We start from the raw sequence: 27,845 nt of genomic DNA on the forward strand, positions 1-27,845 counted from the left end.
CTTAATTTACTTTAATTTCATTTTTCATACAACAACTTTCTGTTATTTCAATTTCCATTTGTCTTCATCTCTCTTAATTTACTTTAATTACATTTCTCATAAAGCAACTTTATATAATATTTCAAAGTTTACAAATAATAAAGTCACTTTATTAATTAAATTTTCCCATTGCTCCAAAATTAATATTTGCACTGATATATTGAAATCTTGACACACAAGGTTCCTGTTTCAAACTTTCATGTGCCCATGATTTAAAACTTTTCATCCTGATTCCAGCAAGCTATAACACTAAGGTGCCCATTAAACAATTTCAATTAAAATAGCAACCTTAGTAAATATAATTAAATTATAACTAGCATTGCACCCAACTTGTGAAAATGGCCTAACAACATCGGAATATCTGATAGCATAGGAGTGATCCCAACAATAAAAGATGATAATTGGTCCTGATTGGGTGACTTACTACAAATAGACGGTTCCTCCTAGAATCTTGGAGCCTAAACCACAAGTCAAAAGTAACATCTGAAAGCATTATATACCTCCTCTAAATCATTTGAGTTCATTGGAATCAACCATTCGCTTACTATGAATAGTAAGTCTCTCAAAATGGAGCCAAAACTCAGAATTGGCCATTGGAGAGCCAATAACTCTACAAAAAGTTCCTCTAACTATCAGTATTAGTCTACAATGACCTAGTAATAAGCTAAATCCATTGATTTTGATACTTGTTCAAAATGGGGACATTACAAGATTGATTGTATTTTGCCTCAATAATTGTGCAACCTTTCGGTCAACAAACTTTGACGTCAGTTTTCTACAATGGCATCTTTGACGAATACTTTGCTTGAGAGGAGTGAAAAATTTGATGACAAAAACTACAATATGTGGAAGCAACGTATGATGACAATTGTTGAATACAATTCTCTTGAGGCTGGACAAAATTGATTTGGGAAAGACTAATTGTCTCAAGGAAGAAGGAAAAGAGCCAAATTGAGATGTTATGTTCATCATACTTTTGGTCATTGATGATCAGCTGCTGTAGGTACCTTCTCGCAAAACAATTGCTGAAATTTGGATACATCTCAAAAGTTTGCATGAAACCTCTGTTAAGAGCCATGCTTTCTTCTTTAAGAACATTCTTTTCACAATCATGATGGATAACTAGGTGTCCTTATAGGATCATCTCAATAAAATCAAGGACATTCGAGATCAGTTTGAAGCCTTTGGATGCAAAATAGAAGAAGTCATTGTGGTGATCACCTTGAAGAGTATTGTTTTCCTAGGAGCACTTTGTTGAAACTCTCAACATTGCTTCCATGCATTTTGATGTCTCTTTTTTCGACATCTGCATATTGCTTCTACAACAAGATCATTGCAAACAACAATTCGACTGTGGTACGAACTCATCTTCAAACACACAAGCTTTCTTAGCCAATTCTGTTCGTAAGGACAAAAGAAACTATCAATTCTCTCAGTCTTCTTAGTAGAATCTCTTGGCTTAGTCATTAGAAGGAAAGAAGAAAAATATTTAGTGCAACTATTGCCATAACTTTGGTCAAATGAAGTTGGAGACGCTTAGCTGCTCATGCCAAGCAATTAGGTTTACAACCTAAAGCACATGTTGTAGAGCACATTGAGCAGAGCAAGTCTGCCTTTTACACCTTCATGGGTTAAAAGCTTGCAGATCATGTCAAATCTTTTGCCTAGTATATTAATTCAAGTGCCTCCCCCCACTCACTGGTTCACAAATTTTCAGCCATTCTCAGATTCAATCATTTTTGGAGGGGAAGACTACACTGTTGTTGGAAGAGGCAGTATGCAAAACTAGTTTGGAGGAAAGAAACATATTTTCCTTGATGTGTACTATGTTCCAAGAATGGAATTCAACCTTCTCTTACTCAGTCAAATTCTGAGACATTCCCCTTTGCTAGGCGTGACCTCAGTTCACATTAGTGCAATATCATTGATCAAGAGACAATCTACTATTGCCATCAGTGTTGAGGATCATGGTCTTTTCAGATTGTTGTTTTTGGTGATTCTGAGGAGCTTGCTATGGCTGCCCATTTGAAGCCATAGAGTGCTTTCACCAGTTTGAGTACCTAGTGTTCTTTACCAATAGCCTTAAATCTAGGAGGTTGTGTCATGTAAGAAGGCACTCTTAACATCCACTTGATGGACTTTCTAGCCATATTGAGCTGCCATGGCTAGGACTAATTTGATGGTGCTCATCCTTGTTGATAGAGCAAAGGTCTCCTCATAATCAATTCCTTCACATTGAGAGAAGCCTTTGGCAACAGGACGAGCCTTGTACTTATCTAAAGTACCATCAACCTTATAATCGATTTTGTATGCCCATTCACATCTAATAGGTTTCTTTCTTGAAGTAAGATCTGAGAGAACCGAAGTGTAAATTTCCACAGACTATGATGCTCAGTCTTTATAGCTTCTTCGCACATAGGTATCCCTTTCGCCTCTATGAATATTTGAGGCTCATACATACTGTGAATGTTGGCCACGAGAGTAAAATTTACAAAATTTGGAGGTTTTTATCCAAGTAGTTCTATCCTCGAAGAGCTTATCATCACGAAGATCGCCAATCGTCTTAGCTCACCACTTAGGCCGAAGTGCAGAAGTGCAAACATCAAAAGCAAGAGGTGCAATAGAATTATCATCAGCAAACAAAAGATCAAATCTATCTTGAGGAAAATTAGGTAGTGAAGTTGCATGCTTGGGTGATCTTGTAGGAGAAGCAAATGGTGGAGAGGCAGGAGCAAGAATAGTTGGAGCCCTTTGATCAAGTGGACCTAATGGAAGACAGACACTTAAGGTCTTGAGATTTGAGAAATTGATTCTCAGATTACATAACTGGAGGAGAGAGCTGAAATGACCCTCATTCCTCCTCATACCATACCACGACCGAAGAAGAGACTAATAGTCTCAATGTCAACCATTCGATAGGCTTTTTCATTATGGTTGTAGCTGGTTTGCATATATTTTTGGCCCTTGGCATCCAATTTAGTGCCTTTGGCATCAATAGGGCGAAAAACATTGAGATGACTAATCTTGGGCTTATAGCTCGGCCAAGAAGTTACATGGCATCTTCATCTCTTAGTCTAAGTATGCATGGCTTTGCTTGACAAATTTAGAATGCAGGATTGTAACCTTGCATCCAAACCTATGGAGCTTGGTCTAAAGTTGTCAGCCAAATTTGGTTCTCTTGTTGAGAATTAATCCGCATTCAGGCAACTATGGGTAGTTTGATCTATCTCACCAACACTAGACTTGATCTCAGCTTTGTAGTTTGTTACATAGCTCGCTTTGTTACAACTCCTCTAGATCAATAGGCTGCAACAAAGTGCATCTTGTGCTATGTCAAGGGCATTCTAGACTTTGGTATCCTCTATGGATGAATTGATGATCCCCAACTCATTAGTTATACAAACTCGGATTTGGGAGGCTTTGTTGATGACAAGAGGTCCACTTCCAGGTATGTCTTTACTTTGGGCGCTAGTGCTATTACTTGGACACTAGTAAGAAGCATCAGGTTGTAGCTCTTTCCTCAATAGAAGCTAAATATTGGGGCATGGTCAAAGCAATTTGTGAGGCAGCTTGGCTTTGAATGATGCTTTTTGACATCCATATGTCTAAGGTTGGCCCTACACCCCTCTTTTGCAACAGTCAAGGGGTTCTCAAACTTGCCAAAAATTCAATCTTCCATGAGCAAACCAAGCATATTGACTTTCATTGTATCATCCATTAGCTGGTTGAAGATGAATTCGTATATTTGCAGTATGTTCCTATTCTAGAGAAGTTTGTTAAGTTTAGGGGGCTTCTTGGTATAGTAGATAGATTGACCATTAAGGGAGGGTATTAGAATAATATCTTCATAATTTTCCTGTTTATTATTAGTCCTTGCCTATTTATAGGCAGGGTACTAATGTTTTTTTTTACCCCCCCTCCCTATTAATTTTTGACAACAATTACTCTATTTCCAAAGTTAATTCTTAAAGTTCAACAAACTTTCTATATTAAAATTAATTTATGTTGATTTATTACTTTTTTCTAATTGGTCCATTACATTTTTGGTGGGGTTTATTTTATTTTTTTATTTCAAAAAATACGATATTTTCTAACATGCATTAATGAATTCATTAATTGCACTCTATCTTTTACATATTTGTGACAACTTCATTATTAATTACAACTTTATCTTTTGTATATTTGTCACAAGTTCATTAGTCATAAAATAATTAAAACTTTATCTTTTAAATATTTGTCACAAGTTGATTAGATTTATTAATAAAAAATCATGTTTTTATCTTTCACAACAAAAATAATGTCTTATCAATATTAATATCACAATTTTTAGTTTTGAATATAGTATTTAAAAATGTTAATATATTTTATATTATTTTAAAAATTGGTTTTATATAAATCAACAATTACTAAATTTGATTTTTTATTAAAATATATTATTGCTATTAAGAATTGTATTGCTTTATATATATAAACTTTACTATATATCAATTAAAAAAATTAAAAACAATTAATCTCGAAATTTAACTTATGTAATAAAATTTTAAAAATCTTAAATTTCTTAGTTAAAACTCTATTCATTCAAATCTCGCAATTTTACAATACATTACATTATGTTGTATATTTTTAAACAATGGGTAGTCGCCACATTATTCTATAAAATTGAAATTTAAAATATTAACTAAAAATCTAAAGTAAATTTGCTAAAATTTATAACTTCTCTTTTCAAAACCATAATTTTAACAAATATTACGTTCAATTTGTTTCCCTAGAGGCAGGGACTCCAACTCTCAAAGAGCTCTTGTTATTTTAATGTTTCAATATTGTAAATCTTATAAATATTAGAATGTTTCTAATATTATAGATATTCTTTTGTTATTAGAATGTTTCTAATAAACTACGGTTTTTTGTAACAAAAACATCATCTTTGTAATCTATAAATGAGTGTCTTTCTCATTCATTAATTTATTGAATATTCTACCAATTACTTGTGCAATCTTGAAAAAAATGGGAATAACATGAATTAAAGAAGATCCATATATAGATATTGTTGAAGGGAAGAGAGCTCTGCAAATGTGATAACACTGTCTTTTTATCTGTGTTCTGAGTGCAGATCCAAATGCATATATAGAGGAGTAGAAGAGCCATGTCTCTATGTTAATTAATATTGGTAATGGTAAGTTAATAATCATTAGACATTATTAACAACAATATATATATATATATATATATATATAATCAAATGCAATAATGTTTAATCATTAGAGATTAACTCTAGATCAGTTCACTCTGACTGAAGCTACAACATTAACACTCTCTCTTAGCTAGGGAGGATTGTTATAGAACACATTTAAAACATATACAAGCACATAGAGAAACATCATCTCAAGATGATATTCTTGGTATGACATATTTTAAGGATATCTACATATATCGATCAAATCAGATATAATCCAACTGATGCCATTTCACCAACACTCCCCCTTAGCAAGGGAGGATTTAAACAACACACCCTACTGACAAAATAGTGATATGATTCTGAACAACTTTATCAATTTTATATTCTTGTGATATGAGCACTAGCATCAACACCAAGATGCCTATGAACAAGAATATTATATCCTAGAAAGATATGAGTTATTTTATGGCACACTCCAGGATAATACTAAATATAGTCTATCAAATAACAACCTTAATCTCAGGGACAACAAAGTAGTCTTCATTATGAAAAGTATCACGATCTCCAAAACACTTCGAGATATCAACTTAATGTAGTTTGTCTTGATACATTAGTTATCATGAACACCGACACATTCTGGGACAACAAGTTAATGTTGTCTAGCATGATAATAGATCAAGAGCTCAAGAACAACACATGAAGTATCATGATCTTTGACACCCCAGGACAACAAGTTAATGTAGTCTATCATGATACGTTCGTTATCGTGATATCCGACACTCTGGGACAACAACTTAATGTAGTCAATCATGATAACAAGCCATTGTTAAGATCGTCACCTTACAATAGCGACCTTACAACACAAACATCAATGAAAGATCATCACCTCTCATGATGTTTTCCAACATAATCATGTGGAAAATCACATGATATCCACCATGAACCATGTTAGAGGGTGGATCCACCATGGCTGCTTCTAGAGGGTGGAACAAAGGGCTTTCACCTTAAACTTCTCACTTACAAAAGAATGTATTACAATGAATTTCACTTCAAAATTTTCTTTCATAGAGAAGAACTCACCAACAAGGAATTGCACCTCGAAATTTTCCCTCTGAACAAAGATCTTGGGAAGTCATATCCTCTAGCTGCTCCCTTAGAAGTTCTCTTCGTGCAAGGATGCCTGAAACTGTCAGACTCCCTCTGAATCTGAAATCAATCTTTTGACTTTCTATTGACAAGTCGTCGCTTCCTCATGTTGTAGATAGGGGCAGCCCCATTGAAATCATGCGGTCACCTTTAGACTCCTTCTTAATATAGAAGAATACTCATAATCTCAGTTATCAAAGATATTTGCTTCAAGAGCCTAACTTTATCCAGCCTGATCATCAAATGACTAATGAATTCTAGATCATAGCTTCTTTGAAGCTACTATCATAAGATTGAGTATGCACAATATTTGGTAGCATGTGTAAAGTACCAACCTTCTTTTCCTGCAAGAACATCTCCAAGCACAACGGAAAAGATCAAGGCAAATAGCTCTTTATAGTATGTATAGAATTGCAAATAAGATAGAGACTACAATAAGTAGAGAAATGCAATACTCAAGGATAAGAATACTTATCTGCACAAGTTACTACAATGGAGGTCCATGTGCATCAAATTAGAAAATACCTTCATATGAGTATTTGTGAAACAATGGGAAAGAAACATTGGTTATTATTCTCCCCACAATATAAAATTCCTACTCATTCATTTTATAGAGTTTTCAGCCACTGTCAAGTCCAATCATGCATGAATGATATCAGTCTGTTAGTCATCAATCTCTATATTCTCAACATGATTTGTTGAAGCTTATTGCATTCCAAGATACCACATTCCTCTCCACCATCTTCAAAAATAGATCGAAGGCCATTCTTACTCGACCTTTCTAAGGATATCCTGAAATCATAGCATTCCAAGAAACCACATTCCTTTTAGGCATTATTTCAATTAGTTTACAAGCCTCATCAAGATGTTGACCTTTCGTATAGGCAATGACAGTAATAGTCCATGAGATCATATTCCTTTTAGGGATTTCCTTTTGCAACCATTCTGTGTTCCAGATTATCACCGATATTGAAGTATTTTACTTTTAGGATCTTTAGAGGTCCACTCCTCTCTTCTATAAGAAATTCTAAATGCAATATCCTCCATTCCACAATACCCAAATGTAACTTGAACTTTGAATTCTTTATCAATACAAAGTGCCACTCTACCATCAGACACTATAAACTCAAAATTTCAAGTAATCATTTGTATAACAATGTATCTAAATTTGGCAAGGTTAAATCCCATTCATCTTTGGTAAAGGTCGTTTGCATAGCCATATCTTCAACATATTGAGGTAAGCAACAATAGGTTCCAAAGGAATCTGCATGCAAGGTAACTCATAATATTAAACACAGTTCAAGCACCCATCAACCCAGCCATCACAACAGAAGGGAGAATAAAAAGAAGTTTTCATGAGTACATCTGACCATTTTCATGAATTTAAAGCTTTAAGTTCAGAGATATTCCATGGAAAGTTCATTTCTGATCACAACACCTAAGGGACTCTACTGGCTAGTGATGCAAGGCAGTTTTTATTGTTGGTTTCAAACTTTGTTTTAAAGGAACAGGATTGTGTAATACGGTAATTGAAATAGGTAGAAATCTGAAAATATTTCTCTTTCCTTTTGGTGCATTTATCTTGATATTGAATGTTATTGCCCCTACATGGTGTTAAGTCATTCTTATTTGCTTTCTATTTCTTTTTTCGGGTTTTTGAATTTGAAAACCCTAGTTTGCAAAAGGGAAGGGTTTCGCTTGTCATTATTAGAAAAATCTGGGTCTGTAATGTCTATCTAACTAGCTAACTAGTCTTGTTGGAAATAGACAACCATTGAGTGGACTCTCCATAAACATTATTGAATTGATTTTCTTACATAGAACAACATGTAATAGGTCTGAAAATCAGATCTATAACAGAGAACCTGATTATGGCTTCATATATCAAACTTCAAAACCCAAATCACTACACTATACCTAGACAATGCTCCCCACTTTACTCCAAACTTCCATAACTGAAATAGTTCATTCGTCAAATGAAAATAATAATACATAAGACTGGTTACAAACTCAATAACAAAAGCATACTGATGCAACTCGTTTATAACCCTCACACAACAGAAAAATCACAAAAGAGCACCCAAAGTAAACCTAGGAACTGAAAAAGAAGCAACCTGAAGTCCACCAGAGTTCCTTCAGCCCAAATGCAATATTTGAGTGATAAGTGTTTCCATCCTTTTCTCATACAATGCTTATAGGTTTCCACCACAAGCTTTCTCCTTCAATGAGATCTCATTGATTGAAGAAGCTTCCTGTGTATCTGCAAATATAGAGATAACATAAATTTATCAATGTCCAACAAGAGACCACGAATGGGTCTAAGGGACTGAAAAGTGTACAACAAGGCTCTAGCCAGTAGTGGGAACACCAAACGGTGTCTGTGGTAAGAACAAAAGAGGAAAGCAAAAAGTTAGAACAAGGAAATCCTAAGAACTCATAGGCGATAAGTAGTCCAAAACTGTCGAGTACGGTCTGGGGCAAGAGTGAGCCCTGGGCCTTCTCAAGGAGCTGCTGGAAATAGGATGATGTTGCCGTGTGTACCCTTTGTGAGGTCTCAGAAATCTGGTGTGCTCTGAAGAATGGCCAAGAGACCTTTTCCTCCCCAGACAGTAGACCTAGAAGAGAAGGCGGCGATGAGCTGGTTTGGAGTCTATCTCGGCAGGAACTGAAGCTCAATAGTGTGACCACGAAGCAGCATGGCCTCTTGTAGATAGAGGGCAAGACATTTCTGATCAATGTATCTGAAGCAAGAGGATAGGCTCATACACCCTTTGAACAAGTAGTAGAACGCCCCCCTGATCTCATAGTAGATGGGGCAATGATAAACAAAATGGGCCTTCTATTCCACTTCCCTAGTAGAGCAGAGGTGCCAAATCCTGTGAGTCTGTATGTGTAGCCAATGGGAGAGCCTACCCTGAAGGAAAAATCATAATCACCAACCCACAAAATTACCAAAATCCCAATATTTCTATCCATCGTGCATGCAAGGTTTTGGTGCCCAAATTCAAACAATTTCCTTTGGAATTTCTGCTAATTATATAATGGCAGTTGCCAAAAGTTGTAATTGAGTTATCAAAGATTATCCTCCACTTTTAAGAATGGAAACTTTCTAAAAATTCTGTAGCAACTTCCTTTAAATAGCACAAATTCAAATTTTAACTCCCTCTTTTGAAATTCCTCCTAGTTAAATTATGATAGTTGCCAAAAATTGTCATTGAGTTATCCATGGTTCTCATCTTGTAATGATGAAAAATTTCTAGATTTATCTTGCAACAGCTTTCCCAAAATGACACAAATTCCAACATCCCACTAAGTGTTTCTAAAATCTAATTTAAGATTTGAATGCACTTTTTTTTAATCAGTAAAAGGCCTAGGCCATATAAATAATTTTATTATATAATTCAAATTACATTTTACACCCCATTAAAATGGAGGCACTAGGGAAAAAATAATGGAAAGAAAACCCCTAGTGTAGCCTGAGACTTTTCAGTCTTGTAATCATAATTGCAGTAGGTGCTCACCCTGTGTAATAATCTGGACTTAATTTTTAACCAAAGTGTGACTGTATAGCTGAGATTTAATTTTGTCAAACAGTTCCCAGACCACTTGAAACATCTCTGTTACCACTGTATGAAGGTTCTACCACTGTAATAATCTCTTTGATTTTTTTTTTAATTACAAAATCCCAAACTAACCTTGATGTATTTTGACAAACAGTTGTTATGGAAAACTCAGTTTCTCAGCAAATGATCAGTTACACCAGTATAAATCACTGTTTACTGAAACAAAGATTATGAAATGTAACAACAGGGAACCCAACCCAAACACAGTCATTCTGAGATTACAATTTGGTAATATTAAACATTTCATACATAACCATATGTAAAGTAGTCCACACATATGTTGTGAGGAAACAATAAGCAAACTTAATCAACCACGTTTCAATATAAAATGCAGAATGGTGGGCTAGGAACAAACCCGTAATAGTTGCAGATATATTCTTCTGGTGTCCGCGTTGGCTTACATACACCGGCCGGTCATGGTGCCCAACTCTCATCCAATGTGCCGACTGTACCAATATTTATCCAAACCGTGTGATATGGAAAAATGCTGCTCAGCCCGAGTGTGATGGATATGCGTTGCTGATACTAACCCGACTGCCCGTGGTCACTACCAGACCTCTTCCCAAACGCCTGACTGCTGATAACTCGTCAGGCTACCCTTCACGCAGATTGCACTCCGAGTTAGATTTCCAGGCTGCGGCTAATCACTGTGCTTCACCTTTTAAAGGTGTTACGTGTCCAACTGTCGTGAGATACTCCTTGCAACGTATGGATGGAGGTGTTTACGTTCTTGGAAGCTCTGCCACCATTCAAAATCGTGCAGACTAAGAGAGTTTACAGATCCTCAGAACTTAGTTCCCAGTACCAACTGTTGGTGTATTTCTGTTCTATCCGCTTGTTCAGCAATCCTGGCATTTTTTTCTTTTACTGTAGACCAACTACGTCATTTACTTCATAAATAAACAAATGCACTTACTTCATTGCCAATTTTTCCTGCCCAATACCAATGCAATACTGAATGAAGGAAGATTCGGGTGACGTCCAACTCTGTTTGAATCACTAGACTTGAGGGGTTTCGTCCTCACAGTCTCAGACCAGTCATATTAAAGCAACCAGAACTCGCAATATTTCTATTCATAAATTCTTGTGTGTCCAAATCCCAATGCATGCTCTTCTTTTATAACCTCGAAGTGAGGAAAAACAAATGACGCAAGGAATGTAGGATAAAACACAATTTCGTCCTGTAGTCACTTAATTCACTTTATAAAGTAAATAACTTAATAACAACATACAACGACTTTATCCACACACTTTAATAAAATAGTGAAGTATATAAAATAAAACCTCCGATATGATTGGTAGGCATCTTGTTATCTAATGATGTTAATCTATTCGGATGTGGAGATAGATTAACCTGGCAACAAGACACTAGAGCTGAGAAGGGGACATGACAGTCCTACCTTCTCGGGATTGCTTGCCCTCAAGCAATCTCAATGCTAGGTGCTGCATTATAGACTCACCTTCCCAAGTGGCATCCTCATATGGTAAGTCTTTCCATCGGACTAGATATTCCCTGACGGTTCTGTTACGCAGTTTCCTCTCCCTGGTTTCAATCACTTCCTCCGGCACCAAAATAAGCTTACCCACCTCATCCAGTGGGGGCAAACTCTCTGAAGGTACAATCTGCTGGTCCACGGCCTTCTTGAGGCATGAAACATGAAAACGTTGTGGATTCGACTGTCCTCTAGCAAATCCAACTCATAAGCGACCTCTCCTACCCTCCTGGTGATACAATATGGTTTGTAAAATCTGAGCTTGAGTTTCTCTAACCCACTTTTCTTCAAGGAGCTCTATCTAAATGGTTGTAGACGAAGAAAAACTCTATCCCCCAACTCAAAACTTCGCTTAGTACGATGTCGATCAATGTATAACTTCTGCTGGTTTTGTGCCTGCTGAATATTGTCCTTGAGAGCTTGGAGGATTTCCTGCTGGTCCACAATCCAATCTTTGGCCAATGGTGCCCTACTATCCTGTAAGGCCAAATAAATAAAAGAGAGGGGCTCGTACCCATAAAAGGCGCGGAAAGGGGTCATCTTAATGGACATATGATAAGTGGAGTTATAACAATACTCCCCCAAGTACAACCACTTAACCCACACTCTCTACTGGCCTGCAATGTAATTCCTCAAGTACCCTTCCACCCATTTATTCACTATTTCGGTCTGACCATCCGTTTGCGGGTGGTAGCTAGTGCTGGGAGTTAACTCTGTACTTGCCAATTTGAAAATCTCTTGCCAAAAGGTGCTGAGAAACCTACTGTCCCTGTCACTCACAATAGTCTTGGGTAACCCATGGAGATGGAAAACCTCTTGAAAGAACAACTCAGCTACTTGAGAGGCTGACCAATCTGCAGCGATGGTCAATCTATCTACCACCACAAAGATGCAATCCTTGCCATGAACCCTCGGCAATCCTGTAATAAAATTCATTGACATACTCTCCCACCTTTGAGTTGGAATAGGGAGAGGCTGTAGTAACCCTGCAGGAAAACCCTGTTCAGACTTGTTTTGTTGATAGGTTTAGCACTCTCTAACATGTTGTAATACATCGTCCTTTAGCCCCTTCTAAGAGAATCTTTCCTTGATCTACTTGTAGGTTTTAAAAAACTCGAGGTGCCCTACTGATGGTGCATCATGTATGGTATGCAAAATATCCCTCTTTAGTTTAGATTCGGGTACTAAATAGATTCTATCTTTATAAAATATAACATCATTCATCACCTTGTACTGCTCGTCCTGAAGTATACCATCCATAATCTGACATGCGTGGGCATTTTTGGAATACTCCACTAACAGGTGGGACCTCCAATCTTCTGAGATCTCGGAAACAGCGTAGCGCTCTAGTATTGGGGGTCTTCGGGAAAGAGCATTAGCAACTGTTATTTTTCCCCTTGACATATGTAATGTCAAAATCATAAGCTTGGGTCTTGCTGACCCATTTCTATTGTCTTTCATTCAATTCCTTTTGTTATAGGAAGTAACATACGCTGTTATGATCGGTCTTCACTGTAAATTTACTTCCCACCAAGTACTGCCTAAACTTGGCTAAGGCATGCATTATGGCTAGCATCTCCTTATCATAAGTGGAATATAGTAGTTCAGTATCACCAAGTTTCCTACTCTCAAAAGCAATGGGATGAGGATCTTGCATCAATACCACCCCTATTTCGCTTCCTGAAGCATCACACTCTAAAACGAAGGGTCTAGAAAAATCAGGAAGTGCTAGCACTGGACATGTACTCATCACCTATTTCAGTTTATCAAATGCTGCCTCAGAATTTTCTGTCCAACTAAATGCCCTTTTCCGGTCCAACTAAATGCCCTTTTCCATGTTAGATCGGTAAGGGGTGCTATTGCCTGGGAAAAACCTTTGGCAAACCGTCGATAATAGGAACAAAGGCCAAAAAAACCCCACAACTCAGATACATCTCTCGGTGGTGGCCAATCCAGAATTGCTTGTATCTTCTCCTGGTGCACCTTAACCCCCTCGGCACCAATCACATGCCCCAAATAGAGAATCTCGGTTAGCCCAAATTTACACTTTGATTCTTTTGCGAATAAGAAATGTTTCTCCATGAGACTAAGGACCTCATCCAAATGTTGCAAATGTTCTTCCCAAGTCTTGCTGAAGATTAATATGTCATTAGAGAAAACCAACACACTCTTCCTTAGCTGTTTTTTGAAAATATTGTTCATGCATGGCTAAAAAGTGGCTGGTGCGTTAGTGAGCCCAAATGGCATCACCAAGAACTCGTAGTGTCCGTAGTGGCATCTGAAAGCTGCCTTATGCACATCCTCCTCTCAGACTCGTATCTGGTGGTATCCTGATTGAAGGTCTATCTTCGAGAAGTAAACTACCCCATGAAGCTCATCTAGTAACTCATCAATGCGGGGAATCGGATACCTATTTTTAATGGTTCTCTTGTTCAAGGCGTGGTAGTCTATATGCATCCAAAGGGTGTCGTCCTTCTTCTTAACCAACACCACTGAAGAGGCAAAGGGGCTAGAGCTGGGTTTGATATGTCCGATATCTAAAAGCTCCTTGATTGTCTTCTCTATCTCTTCCTTGTAGTGCCTGGGGTGACGATAAGGAGAGGTAATGACGGGTTTGGCACCCTCCTCTAGCTCAATAATATGCTCAAACCCTCTATCTGGTGGGATTCCCGGAGGTATCCTCAAACACTCTCCTGTGCTTGTCTAAAACTGTTTGAATGTCATAATGATATTGCTGCCCTGTATCCTGTGTCTCCTTGGAGGAGATGAAACACTGTGTCGCCCGCTCTATATCATCATGTCTCAAAATGGCCTCCATCCTGTGAGCTGTAATCAATCTGGGTCCACTATCTAGTATGGCTTTTAGGACTGCTAGCCGATCACCCTGTGAGAATTCCAACTGCATGGTCTCGTGATCAAAAGTGTACCTGCGAAGAGTCCTTAACCACAGTCTACCCAGAATGGTATCCAAACGATCCAAATCAACAACGTAGAACTTTGTTTCTAAAAGATAATCGTCAAACTGTATTTAAAGACCGGCTACTTTCTCCGTACACCTCAACACTTCATCACCTGCTACCTTCACCTCAATCTCAGGAATGTCAACTGTCTGTAGACCTCTCCTAGATACCATCCGTGTACTAATGAAATTATGAGAGACTCCTGTGTCCAAGAGGCAAACAATGCATTGCCCCTTAACTACACCCTTCACTCTAAAAGGATGACATGGCAGATCACTAGAGAGAGTGGCTATAACTGGAGGCTGTTCCATGATGTTTTTCTTCTACTTATCTTTAAGGGGCTGCTCTTCTACTTCTTCTTCCTCGCTGTCCTCAATATCTTCACCTTCCTGTTGCTTCCCTTCATCCTCGGAGAGAACTTCAACATAATGTATCTTACATTTACCAAGGCATCTGCGATCGAGGGTCCAAGGCTCCCTGCAAGTAAAGCACACTTTCTTCCTCTTGAGTTAATTACGCATTTCAAAATCCAATCTGGGAGGATTTGGTTTCTGTTGGTTTTTGTTTCCTTGGCTCAATGTAGATCCCCTATAAGGTTTCTTTGGAGGCTGTAATATTGATGAAGGTGAATCCAAATCATGAGCTATCTTGATCGTGTCATCTAGGGTGTTTGGTTTAAGGACCTTAACCAAACCCCTAAACTTGTTCTGTAACCCCTCTGTGAATAACATCAGCTTCCGCTGCTCTGACATATTTGGCACCATAACTGATATACGCGGAAACTCATCAATGAACTTATCCCATGATCCACTCTGACGTAACTGAGCCAAATCCCTGTAATAGACTTCAACATTTTTCTTGTCAAAGCGGGTAATCAGCTTGGAGCGAAAAATCTCGTATGAAGTTATGAGGCCATGATTCGGGTTGACTAATCCATGGTGCCGCCAATTGTATGCAGCTCCCTCAAGATGCATAGTTGCAAATCTGATGGCTTGCGCTTCAGCCATAGGCTTAAGTGTCAAGTAGGTATGTAGCTTGTGAATCCAAGTTCTAGCGTATGTTTGACTGCTGCCATCAAAGGTGGGGAGAGTTAGTTTGTTCATAGCATGTTTTAAATCCCTGTTAGGTGCTCTCAATCTCCGATCCTGTTGCTGCCTATCAGCTTCTCTTTTCTGATTTAGATACCGAACAAAGGTTAGATTTTGTTTAATTGGATCCGGAAACAAATCCCACTCATCAAAAGTCGCCATAACATTATACGGTAATAAATTTGGAGCTAGTGGTGGTGTTGCTTCTTCTTCTACATTAAAAACTGGCATTAAGGGCCTGTTGGTGTTATGTGTGGGAGCCTTAGCTGCTCGGGGAGATTTGGCTATACTTCTGCCTCCACTATGATTGCTTGGAGCTCTTCTATGGTCCGGAACCAACTGCTGCATAGTTCCTGCTAATTGCTAAAGGGCATTAGCAATGTTGTTTTGTCCATCTCTGATAGCCTGCAGTGTTTCCCGAACTTCCCTGTGCTGTTCATCTTCATTACGTGCCATTGGAATGTTGTTTTCTGGTTCAACTTGTCCCAAGTGATCAACTTGTTGAGTAATATCACCTTGTTCACCTGTTTGAAAAGTTATTTCCTCATCCATTGTAAAACTGTCTTCAATGTCGATATGGTTTGAAGAATCTGCTTGTTCCGGTTGTAGGTGACTGAATTTATGTTGTCTTCTACACATTCTTGGCTGTCATTTTCAGTAGAAAATGGTTTGCAAAATTTATAATATTTTCCCACAAGATGGCAGGTCTTGTGGCTCTGATACCATTGTAATAATCTAGACTTAATTTTTAACCAAAGTGTGACTGTATAGCTAAGATGTAATTTTGTCAAATAGTTCCCAAACCACCTGAAACATCTCTATTACCACTGTACAAATGTTCTACCATTGTAATAATCTCTCTGATAAAGAGGAAGGAAACAAAGATGGATTAATAGCAAATGCAGCTGTAGATTTGAAAGTACTTTTGGTTTATAGAATATTTAGGCATTTCTAAATATTAAATTAATTATTTTCCTTAAGCTTGTCCACTTGACCCACAGAAGAATTAAATGGGTCAAGGCTTGTAAAAATCCAATTTTAATTAAAATGGGACATGACAAGTGGCTATTATTATTAATATTTGATAAAATGCTATCTGTTGGGTGGATATTTTGCAACCGAATTTTGGGTAAAAATCTAGTCACAAAATAGGATGACCAGCCACAACGTGTGAGACAGAGTCTCTCCTACCTTAAAGAGAAGGCTCCCCCTTCTCACTGCTCTTTGGATCAATTCAAGGTAAGCAAGAAGTCGAGAGATTTTGTAAAATGGGTGTTACCAATATCCTTTCTTTTCTACTTTCAAGAAAGAATCCACATACTCATGGAGCGAGTAATGGGCAGGGCGAATCTCTAACTACATTTCTATCAAGAGCTAGAAACAGTGATACCAATAAACCTCCACTAACTCAAAGACTAACTGAAAATGTACCGGTTTAGCTCGAAGTCCTATCGTACTTCTATATGGAAAAGCTTTACAATTAGGGCACAAATACTCGTAAAAGTAAAAATAGTTTAACTATTTTGCGGATTAAGAGAGAACTATAAGCTACAGACAAAGCTTCTAGCTATATATTTCCACAATTGCTCTTAGTCAAAGCTTCGGCTCCAATCGCTTCTTATCTCTTTTATATTCAATTCACAAGATAACAATTTACCAAGAATACAAGATAACATGAATCAAAGACAACTTAGATGAATTATAGACAAAGCTTATAACTCACACAAGTAACAATCTCACTTAATCAAAGTTAAGTCTCAAATGCTCTTTTGCATTCACTTTCTCTCAAAATAGTGCTACACAAACAAAGTTCTACTGGCACAATTTCTCCAGAGCTCTCTTGCATAAAGATAATGATGATTTTACAATGAGGGGGCACTCTTTTATATAGACATAGGAGTTGAGAAAAAGGTTGAGGAGAAAGTGGGAGCAACTCAACCAACTTTGACTTAGTGTAACTAAAAGAGAAAAAATAGGGTTACATGCAACTGCACATGCAACTCAACTCGCATTACATCCTTTTACATACATGTAACTTGCATTACATTTAAGTACACCCTTTCATGTAATGCATCCTCTTAAACCTACAAAAATGAAATAAAAACAAAAACAACAATTTTAAAGATTTTTTCTGAGTGCCTTGAATTTGACGATTATATCATGAACTGTGGGAGCAATTGCCATAGTCTTTGATATGGCTTCGATCCTCACTACATCTGCATATGGTGATTGTACAACTTTGGAATTTGCTGCCATAGAATTTAACAAGTGTTTTGTCAAGGACTTATACAAAAGAAACTTGCTCATTGTGGCGAACCAAAATCTTCAAAATCTACATTAGCATTGATCCTGATTGTATATTCCGAGCTTACCCTTTCAACTTTAATGAGATTACCAGATTCATCAATAACACGACATCCCATTTGTTCCAAATCACAAGTAACACCTATTTCAACTGCTTGACAATCTCCAAGTGTTGCTTGCAACTTTGTGATCAACTTCCTCAACATTTCTTCTTTGTAGCCAATAAGTCCTTGAATCTGAAGAACATTTCACATGACGTAAGAATGTCACATGAGACCAAGGCATCTAGGTCAAATCTTTCTATTTCATCGCAATCATTGAGGACTTCCTTCAAACTATCCGCTTCTTGAGTCAAAGAAAAGATCAAGTTTCACTCCATTCCATTCATTTCTTTGATGTGCCTAAGAATTACAAATGTCTCTGTGATGGCTCAGATTCCTTTAGAGATGATTTCCCCTATCCAAGACTTGGTAGCTTCAATCAACTTTCTCTCCTTGGATGTCTGAGACATGGCAACAACACTCTGAGAAGATTGTTGCTGAATAATAACCTCATTTAGGCGAGAAACCTCCTGTTTCAGTTGATTTTTTTTCTCCCATAGCTCATGATTGCTCTTTGAATAACATAATATAAAGCTAGACATATTGTCACTATCAAATGTGTACAATATATGAAATCCATGGAATCAAAAGTTCAGAACATATATCAAAATATCAGCTAGAGTGTAGAAGACTAAGGTTCATAATAGCCTATGCTCTCCTACAAATATGCCTAAGATGAGTCATGGAAGAGTCTAGAGTCATCCTCTCTCCTTGTGTTTGAGGCTAAACCTCAGTGGCATCCTCATCCTCATCCGCATCCACACCCACATAATCTTCATCATTAGACTAATCCATCACTCTTAGCCTTAGGGTCGTGCACTAAGTCTCCTTGCGTTGTAGCGTCCTTGACTACCATCACTACTGCCTCTGCCTCCCTATCCACTCCACATCTTCATCAGTGAAGAGGGGATAAACAATCAATGTGTTCCACTTTGCATGTGGATCAACAGTCTCAAATACAATTGGTAATATATTGATGCCATAGATTTGTCTATGGAGAAGGCGAAAGTTTGTAGTGAAGAAAGACAAGATCATTCAATTTTTGCACAAAAAGGGAAATGCAAGTAAGTTTGTAGAAGCATCCTCCAAATGCTTCCTTTAGGGCTTGTTTGGTTGTTGGAATTACACAGGAATTGGTATTTGTAATACCTAAAACTTTCTAATCTGCTGTTTGGGTGTGCAAAATCAGAATTGGAATTGGTGAAAAAATAGAATTTGGTACCCCCATTTACCCTTAAATCTAGGATTTGGTATTCTTTCTTAAAAGGTGGAATTGCTCCAATCCTCATTTTAATTCTAATTTACCAAAAACTTGGATTATATATGTATTAAAATGAAAATATTTTGAGATCCGATCTGTCCTATTTTGCTGTCATTTTATTAACAAAATTACAATGGGTTAGTGTTTCTTGCCATTGGGTTTTGCAAATGCTATACATTTCATGGATCAACATTTTTTCTTCTGGAAGATGTCTTTGCTGATGTCCACTAAGCTTTCACTTTCACTATCTCGCACTTTGTGAAGAAGAAGAAGCAGTTAATGGACAACTTCTCTATTGACGGTGTGGACATTACCATTAGAGCAAGACTTGGGCTGTAGAGGGAGACGTTACAAGGTTGAGAGAACAATAAAGATGCTAGAGACATTAAAGGTATTTGCAAGTAGACATTCAATGATGCTAGAGAATATTATAACTAATCATGTTCGATTTGATGAAAAATGGTTGTCTAGAGCTGAATCTCAATATGGTGAAAGAGGTAATTTTAAACAAAGCCCCAAGTTGGAAATCACAGATGAGGCTTGATGGGATTCACATGTCATGGCAAAAGACGTTGAAATGATAACTTGAAATAGTTCTAAAGATTTGTGGACCATTTCATGGTAAATATTTTTAAATATTTGAGTAAGATAGTATAATGATATTGTCTGAATAAATGGATTGGTTAAAAAAAATGATACTGTACAGGCTGTAGATAAAAAGAATACAATACATTACAACCAAATAATGAAAAGAACATTACTTGCAGAACAAATGATGAGCAGCGGGGAATAAAATGTATACTGATCTGAACACTGCTTTAAAAAAATATTAAAAGCTTCCTATAATTCGAAATGTTAGAAATCAAAAGGAGAATCAATGGTAATTGGGTGAAATTCTGAAGTTTGAAGTTAAAATAGGTGGTGTTGAACTTGTAGCTGCTCCATGTTTGTCGATTTGGTAGTGACAATTGTCATTTTTCCATTGGGCCTCTGAAACTTTATGATGTTGGAGGGGGGTTCTCTCAACAACTCTGTGAATTAGACAAAAACACAGTTATCAATTGTAACTAGTGTTTTTCTACACAACTAATCTCCAGCAATGCCGATTAAGTCAAAATCCTTTGTTTAATATTGCAGTTTTTTAAATTTTCATTTCAGATTTGGTGTCTGAAATTTAAAATATGCTTATTTCAATGATATTCCAATTTTCGAAATGTGCAACCAAATGGCGGACATGTCTTTCAGCATTGCAAATTCTTGATGAACCAAACGGTCCCAAATCAAATTCTCAAATTGTAGTTTGGATTTCAGGTTCCGGAATCCCAAATCCAGGATTCTGAATGCTAATTCTCAAATTATATTCCAGCAACCAAACGGGCCCTTAGCTCCTCTCAATACTTAAGTGCAAGCTACAAAGTTGCACAAACAATCAAAAATCGATATGGGAGTGCTAACCTGTTTGCTAATTTCTCTCTGAAAACCCCAATACTCTTCTCTAACTCTTTTCTCTCCATCACAAGCATTAGCAAAGGATGGAATTACCTTTTTAGGTAAAATAGATGCTATACAAAGCACAAACAATTCACTTAACCCTTTATTTTATTATTTTTTGCACTTTATGAGTCATGCTGCCAGAGAGAGTCTAGAGTTTGGGACTTTGCAAATCAGGAGAGTCCTTGGACTCAGCGAGTCCATGGTGACTCTGCCGAGTTTGAGGCCAAAGGCAATCTGCCTTGTTTTGATGGACTTTGGTTCAGACTCGGCGAGTCTTGTTTTGACTTGTAGAGTCCTGGAACTATGGTGGAAATACACTACGCCTAATTGGGATGCTCTACCTTGTATAGTTCCACAAGGATTTGTACTGCATTTTTGGAAAGGCAAAAGTCTCATTGCTTGTGTGCCCATGCAATACCGATGCCTCTACCATTGGCCTTTGTGTTACTATAGTAGGTTTGTCAAGCACATGAAGACACTAAACCACAAACCCAACCACCAAGTACATATAATTTAAATAGGACATTTGTGTGGAAATACGCTACACCCAACTGGCATGCTCTACCTTGTGTATTTCCACAAGGATTTGTACTATTTCTTTTTGAAAGGCGAGAGTCTAATTCAGCTTGTGTGTCCATGCAACACCAGTGCCTCTTATCATTGGGCTTCGTGTTACTATAGTAGGTTTGTCAAGCACATAAAGACACAAAACCACAAACAAAAACGCCTAGTACATACATTTTAAATAGAAAGTGAAAGGCAAATATATTTTGGGTGATGCAAGACAGCTCAACCTCTAGATGCTTCTACATCAAAATCTCCCTTGGGTTGTGAAGATATTGAGGAAACATGCTTGAGATGCCTAAAGATTCACATAGGAAAGAAACAAAAGTGTATAAGAGAACTTAGGAGTGCATTCAATTTCAAATATCTATCATTGTTGCTTTTACATTATTTATCATTTATTTCCACATGCAATGATTATTTAATCTATTTGTGATTGTGTTCCATGCATACATGTGCCAACCTTTCGGGTCATCTTAGACGTATGCAATGTTTTGGGGATAGAAAGATGAGGACCATATGCACCCACTATGATAACATTATATGTTTCATAAGGTAATGGGATTTTGTCAGTCTAATTGATCACTAATAATTACAGCTATTTATGTTTTATCATTATGGTGAAATATTAATAGTATGTCTAAGATACCGGTGCATGCATGTTTACCTGGATGCTGGTGCGGATGCACGAGGATGTGTGGAGGTGTTTGTATGTGTGGGGGAGGTAGGCAGGATGCATGGAGTCTGCTTGCGGGATGGTTGGGAAAGCATCCATGAAGCATCCACGTGAATCCATGGAGCATCTGCGATTTTTAGGCGCCAAGTCACTCAAGTGACACCATATAACATGTTTTTTTTGGTTTTTTAAATTATATTTTGTCTCCTTTTTGTTCCAAAACCCTAAAACGGCCCTAATATAGGCCATTCATTGCTCATTCTTCTCATCTTGTTTACACTTGGGCCCTCTTCTCATTTGGTTCAAATGAACTTGCAACTATTGCAGTAAAAGGAGATGATGACAATGTGGATTATTTTTAGAATCCTTATGATTATGATCGATTGAATTTGATTTGTGAATCTTGAGCCTCGACTCTTGATTGATCAACATTGAACCATGTACTACGTTTTGATTTTGTAATTCGAATTGCATTGGAATCTTGATTTACCAATTAGACATTACTGTTATTTCAATTTGAATATGCTAATTGCTATGGAATGGTTTATTTTTGTATATTTCTTGTATTTCTTTGCATACATAAATTATACTGTATATATGTGTATATATATATATATATATATATATTTAAAACACTATATATTTATATATGGACGCACCCAAATGCATTCAAAATCCCCCCCAAAAAAAAATCCGCGCATCAGCACCTCTCACTCGCATTAGCATCAAAACCAGTATCAGTAACTTAGGTATTAGTTAATACAAGGTATCTTTACAATAATGTATTGTAACTGGAGTATTTTGTCTGGTCTTGTAATAAGACAATTTCTTGTTTATAGATAGGCACATAGTCATAGACAACACAGAATATACAACTAATGCATCAAAGAAAGTTAATTTGGGTTACAACTCTTATATGTGTTTTGGCGTTTCAATAGCTTCAAAGAATATTATTTAAGTTCTTGGTATGGGTATGGGTATGGGTATGAGAATCGGGTATAACAGTACGTGCCATTTTTTCCCTTGGGTACGCTATGTTTGGGTGTGCATGTGTGTTGTATACAATTTTTTTGATGTAATATACAAAATCGTAAAACTAAATACATTTCATAGTATGGGAAAAGAGAGAGTGAAGTGACAAAATGTGCTTTGTTAGGGCAAAATGATGCCTTAAGGGGCATATTAGGATTTTAGTCAAAAGAAAAAGTAAAAAATATGTTGTCTTATGTTATTGACCTTTTTGTAAAGGGGACCCGTGTGTTCTTTGTGGATACACACAGGGTACAGCCCAAATTTCCCAAGTGCATTGTGGGTATGTAGGAGAGAGTGAAGAGACAAGATTTAATGTTTTTAGGGAAAAATTATGCCATAGGGGCGTACTAGGATTTTAGTCAAAAGAAACAATAATTAAAAACAAAGCATTTTGGCAATTCTTAATGTGATTTGACCTTTTTTATAAACAGGACCCACAATTTCCTTGTGAATTGCCATGGGCAGGCTTGGGTGTAAAGAACAAATTAAATCTATCATAGGTCTTAGGACGTAATAATTGGGAGTTTTATGACCAAAGAAAGATTTAATTTTAATATAGAACTGTTGCATTTTATGAATGGCTATCTTTTGAATATCAAAATTTGCTTTTGAGGGTAAACATTTTATTAGTCCAATCAGTATAATTGGAGTGACAGGCTCACAAAAATATATTATTTTCACAAAAGATGATATTAAATATGTGAATAAGGGATGAACTTAGTTACCGTCAATAAAGGATTGGGGAATGATATGGAAATTGGGCCTTGTATTCTCTGTTAATGTGTTTTATTATAGCATTTCTTTTGTCTTTCTGATACTTTTTCAGAATTTGTTCTCTTAGATGTATCATGTATCAGTAAATGTTATCTGAGCAATCCTCACTTCCAATACTCGTGCCACTTTAGAAAGAACATAATATTAATGCATCATGTTTCAATTGTATTATCTTTTGTGGAGGGAAATCTTGGTGAAAATGATTTTGCATATGAAATATATTATAATTTATATCTGGAACTGTATTGTTAGATGTGTAGCACACTTATGATTGCATTTATATCCTACAGGAAGCTACCAAAGCAGGGCTTCCTGGACAGACATTTCCCGGGGTACCTGTTTTTCAGGTTTGCCACATGAATACAACACCATTAAATTTTTTGGGTTTGTTTCCAGACAGTTTTAGATATTCAGTAATACATCTTGACTTGAGCATTGTGTTATATTTTTATAAATTGCAAGAATTCCATGTGCAAAATAAAGTTGTATGATTGAATTTTTACATCTTGCAATGGTTTTCAACTTTTTGATTATGGAAATATATTGAGTCCAATAGCTATGCGAATCATATGCTCATTAGGGAGGGACATTACTCCCCCATGGATCATCTCTTGTTTTTGACTCATTTTAGGCTTTGAAAGAACCTTGCCTCATCCCTTTCTGTCTCTTCAATGGGGAAAATTAGTATAGAACACCTTCTGTTCTGTGTCCTTTGTCCTACACTTTATGGGTGATGGAACTGTTTGCTTTGCTAAGTAAAAGAATGTTACCATTTGCTTTGCTAAGAAAAAGAATGTTAAGGAAACAGAGGCATTTATCTTCATCTTCCTCCACAGTGAATCAAATATTTGTTGATTGTGCATTGAGATGTAGTAAAGACAGTCCACGGTATTCTTGCCATCAGGTTATCAAACATTAGTGTCATCTATGAACCTATATCACCATGTGTTTCAGGAGATATATTTTGGTAGCTTTCTTTTCAAATTTATTCATAAACAAGTTGGCAACAATAGCGGATAGGAGAGAGGGGAAAGCTCATCTACACTCTTTTGTCTGCTCGTAAATCTCTCAGAGGAAACAAAAGTTCATGGACCTAAGGCAGACTTCGACAAAATTTTCTTTCTACTAAGCGCATAAATGGACTAACAGAATATTTCATTGTGTGAAACTCTGGTTCTGCATGCTTCTTGGCAGCCCTTAAGTAGTTTTCTCAGTATTCAGCATAGTTGTGGTAGTTGCTGGATCTCTGATAGTTTGTTCCTAGATTTCCGATGTGATATCTAGATTGGTTCTCTTTGAGTGTTGAGTTGAGCTTTGCACTAAATGAACAATCTTTTCAAATATAAAAAATCGCAATGCAGATACACTGAGATGTCCCCTATCTGATATTAAGGTTTGAAAATGAAAGTGAATGGGCTACCCCTGGGATTAAATCCCCTGTTGTCTATTTTTAGCCTGCCCTCTGAAGAACTTAATTTCAGTCACTGTCAATCTGTAGTTAAATTCTGGGTATTTCTTGATAGTTGATGGTTTCAAGATGTATAAAAACCAATATATTTCCCGAGCCAAGAAAAGAACAGCAGACTTACAAATAGATTGATTCAAATCATAGTAACGTGGATCGGAATCGTATTGGAATCGGCACGGCCGAATCGAATCATGAATCGGGGGTGAATCGCCGGTGAATCGGCGATGAATCAGGAAATTTGAAAAAACCCTTTAAATGTAAAGATTTTAACAATTTAAGACTTATTTCATGCACCCTTTATTGAATATAACTTAAAAACACTATAACATCATCAAATAGAATCTAACATACATAAACATGAAACATAAAATCCATCACATACGTAACTATGTTATCATTATGTACTAAAATGTAAATTGTATGCTAGCTGAAGTAAATAAAAATCAAATGATCATAATGATTCAAATCATAGAATCAGTAAGATGAAATCATGAAGATCTATAAGACATCAAATCATAAATGTATGTATAAATCTAAGATGAAGATCCATGAAAGTTTGAAACATATGTCTATCAGTGATTCAGTATCACTATCAATATCTATACAGTGTAAACAAAATATAAAAACAAGGCTCCAGCTCAAGCCTCATCATCCTCCTCCTCATCCTCTAGCTCTGCAGCAGCCTCAACCTCAGCCTCTGAGTATCCAGTTTGCCTATGAGAAAGGCGTGTAAGGTAGGTCCTAGAGGACCGCCGAGCCATGTCCCCTGCATGGGCAATGGGCTCATGAATAACGTCGCTAGGGCCTGCATTTGTGCGTGCGCGTGTGCGTCTACCAATGCCTGAACGTGCTCTAGCTGCCTCCTCTGCCCTAGCCACAGCCTCAGCCTCTACATCCACCTGGTCAACCCACACGCGGTCTTCCTCAGTGAAGACTGGGTCCACGGTCTTTGTGATCCACTCTGATTCTGGATCAATCTCCTCTAGAATGATCGGAGAGGAGTCAGCGCCCAAAATCTGTCTAATCCTAAGACGAAGGTTGTAATGAACAAAGACAAGATCATTCAACCTCTGCACTGTCAACTTGTTTCTCCTCTTCGAGTGGATGTGCTCGAACATGGACCAACTGCGCTCACATCCAGAAGCGCTGCTCGGCTGACTCAGAATGCGGATGGCAATTTTTTGAAGGTTTGGGGTTGTGGCCCCAAACATTTGCCACCATCTATCTGAAATAAGGAAAAAGCAAAAACAATTAGTCTCATTTACAAATTACAACTCTAAAATTAATGCATTATATAATCAACTTTAAGTTTAGAATCTAGATTCATGAACATTGAATATATTATTTAATTTTTACCTGGCTGTAGTGTTGTTTGAGCATTTATGGCCATCCTGCCAGAGAAAAGTGGCCCCTCCTTATTGTTGAACTGGTCTAGCTCAACAATCGCAACAGTGCTATTTTCATCGCTACTCAATCTCTGAATCACTGTGTATAAGCCAGTGAGAACCTCCGCATCCGCCTTGAACTCAGGATGGAAACGAAATGCCGGATTCAGATAGTAAGCTGCTGCGTGGATGGGTCGATGGAGCTGATTCTGCCATCTCCTATCGATGATGTCCCAAATAGGGCCATACCTCTCCTGCACTCCTGCATATTGGGCTCTGATGGCCTCCTTGGCCCTATCCATGCCCTCATAAATGTAGCCCATAGAGGGCTTCTCCCAATCAGCAGTTCGTAGCAAAGCTACAAGGGGCTCAGTGACCTACATATAAAGTAAAACAAAAAATTTGAGTGAAAACTTAAATATAAAATAATATAACTTAAAGTAAAAGCAAAATACTAAATGTTAAATTGCAATAAATTTACCTTAAGGATTTCTCTAGCGGGTTTCCAAAAACCATCCTCATCAAATATGCAATCCGCCACATCTAACCCTACAGTGGTCGTAGCATAGGAAGAGCAAATCCACTCCTGCCCAACAAACATGCTCCTCAATCCATCGCTTGATGTCAACAAGGACTGCAAGGTGATGAAATTCGAGGCAAACCTCGTGATACCTGGGCGAGCTAACTCCTTGCCTTTTGTGTACTTCCTCATTGTGCTAAGGACAAATGCATGATTATAAATGAATTTGCATATATTTTTTGCCCTTTCCACACATGACTTGACAAACTCAAGTTTGCCAATTTCCTCCAACATGAGGTCAATGCAGTGTGCCGCACAAGGGGACCAAAATATGGTGGGGTGCCTCTCCATCAAAAGTTTACCTACAACAATTTTAAGTCAATTAGAAACTCAAATTTCAAAATTCAAATAAATTTATTTTCAAAACTTGCAAAGTTAAAAGTTTACCTGTTGCAACATAATTTGCTGCATTATCCGTCACCACCTGGATCACATTTTGTTCTCCCACCTCTGCTATAACTTCCTCAATAGCCTCACATAAATATGTGGCATTTTTCACATGTGCGGAAGCATCAATGGATTTTATGAACATGGTATATCCTACAAGTAACAAAACAACGAATTATAATATTAAATGGATCATTAACGAATTAGCATTCAACAAATCAAAATTTACAATGTATGTAGGAAAGTAGAATGATCAATCACCTCCACAGGATACAAGAAAATTGAGGAGTGTTC

The 27,845-nt window shown here is 37.2% G+C and overlaps 2 protein-coding genes across 3 annotated transcripts in view; one reads left to right on the forward strand and one right to left on the reverse strand.

The window, feature by feature from the left end:
- Nucleotides 1-27,845, forward strand: part of TIC22-III (Tic22-like family protein) — a 167,130-nt gene that overhangs the window by 42,278 nt on the left and 97,007 nt on the right. For both annotated transcript variants that reach the window (XM_089804366.1, XM_089804367.1), the window contains one exon: nucleotides 24,022-24,078. In XM_089804366.1, the coding sequence (XP_089660492.1) occupies nucleotides 24,022-24,078 (57 nt within the window). The remainder of the gene's footprint in view (nucleotides 1-24,021; nucleotides 24,079-27,845) is intronic.
- LOC149534312 (uncharacterized) lies at nucleotides 26,462-27,841 on the reverse strand. The gene is made up of 2 exons (XM_089805587.1): nucleotides 27,066-27,841; nucleotides 26,462-26,961 (listed from the first exon to the last, which is right to left on the reverse strand). The coding sequence occupies exons 1-2, from the start codon at nucleotides 27,453-27,455 to the stop codon at nucleotides 26,545-26,547; spliced, it is 807 nt and encodes a 268-aa protein (XP_089661713.1). The 5' UTR covers nucleotides 27,456-27,841; the 3' UTR covers nucleotides 26,462-26,544.

The sequence above is a fragment of the Cupressus sempervirens genome, chromosome 10 (genome assembly GCF_028749045.1).
Source record: "Cupressus sempervirens isolate cs-2001-9-10 chromosome 10, ASM2874904v1, whole genome shotgun sequence".
Lineage (NCBI taxonomy): Eukaryota > Viridiplantae > Streptophyta > Pinopsida > Cupressales > Cupressaceae > Cupressus > Cupressus sempervirens.

What these genes read in the sequence shown, in the direction of transcription:
- LOC149534312 (XM_089805587.1), bottom strand. Translation starts at nt 27,455, where the DNA reads ATGGAGAGGCACCCCACCATATTTTGGTCCCCTTGTGCGGCACACTGC. An exon ending in CCGCTAGAGAAATCCTTAAG is followed by an intron (nt 26,962 to 27,065) that starts GTAAATTTATTG and finishes CTTTATATGTAG; the next exon opens with GTCACTGAGCCCCTTGTAGC.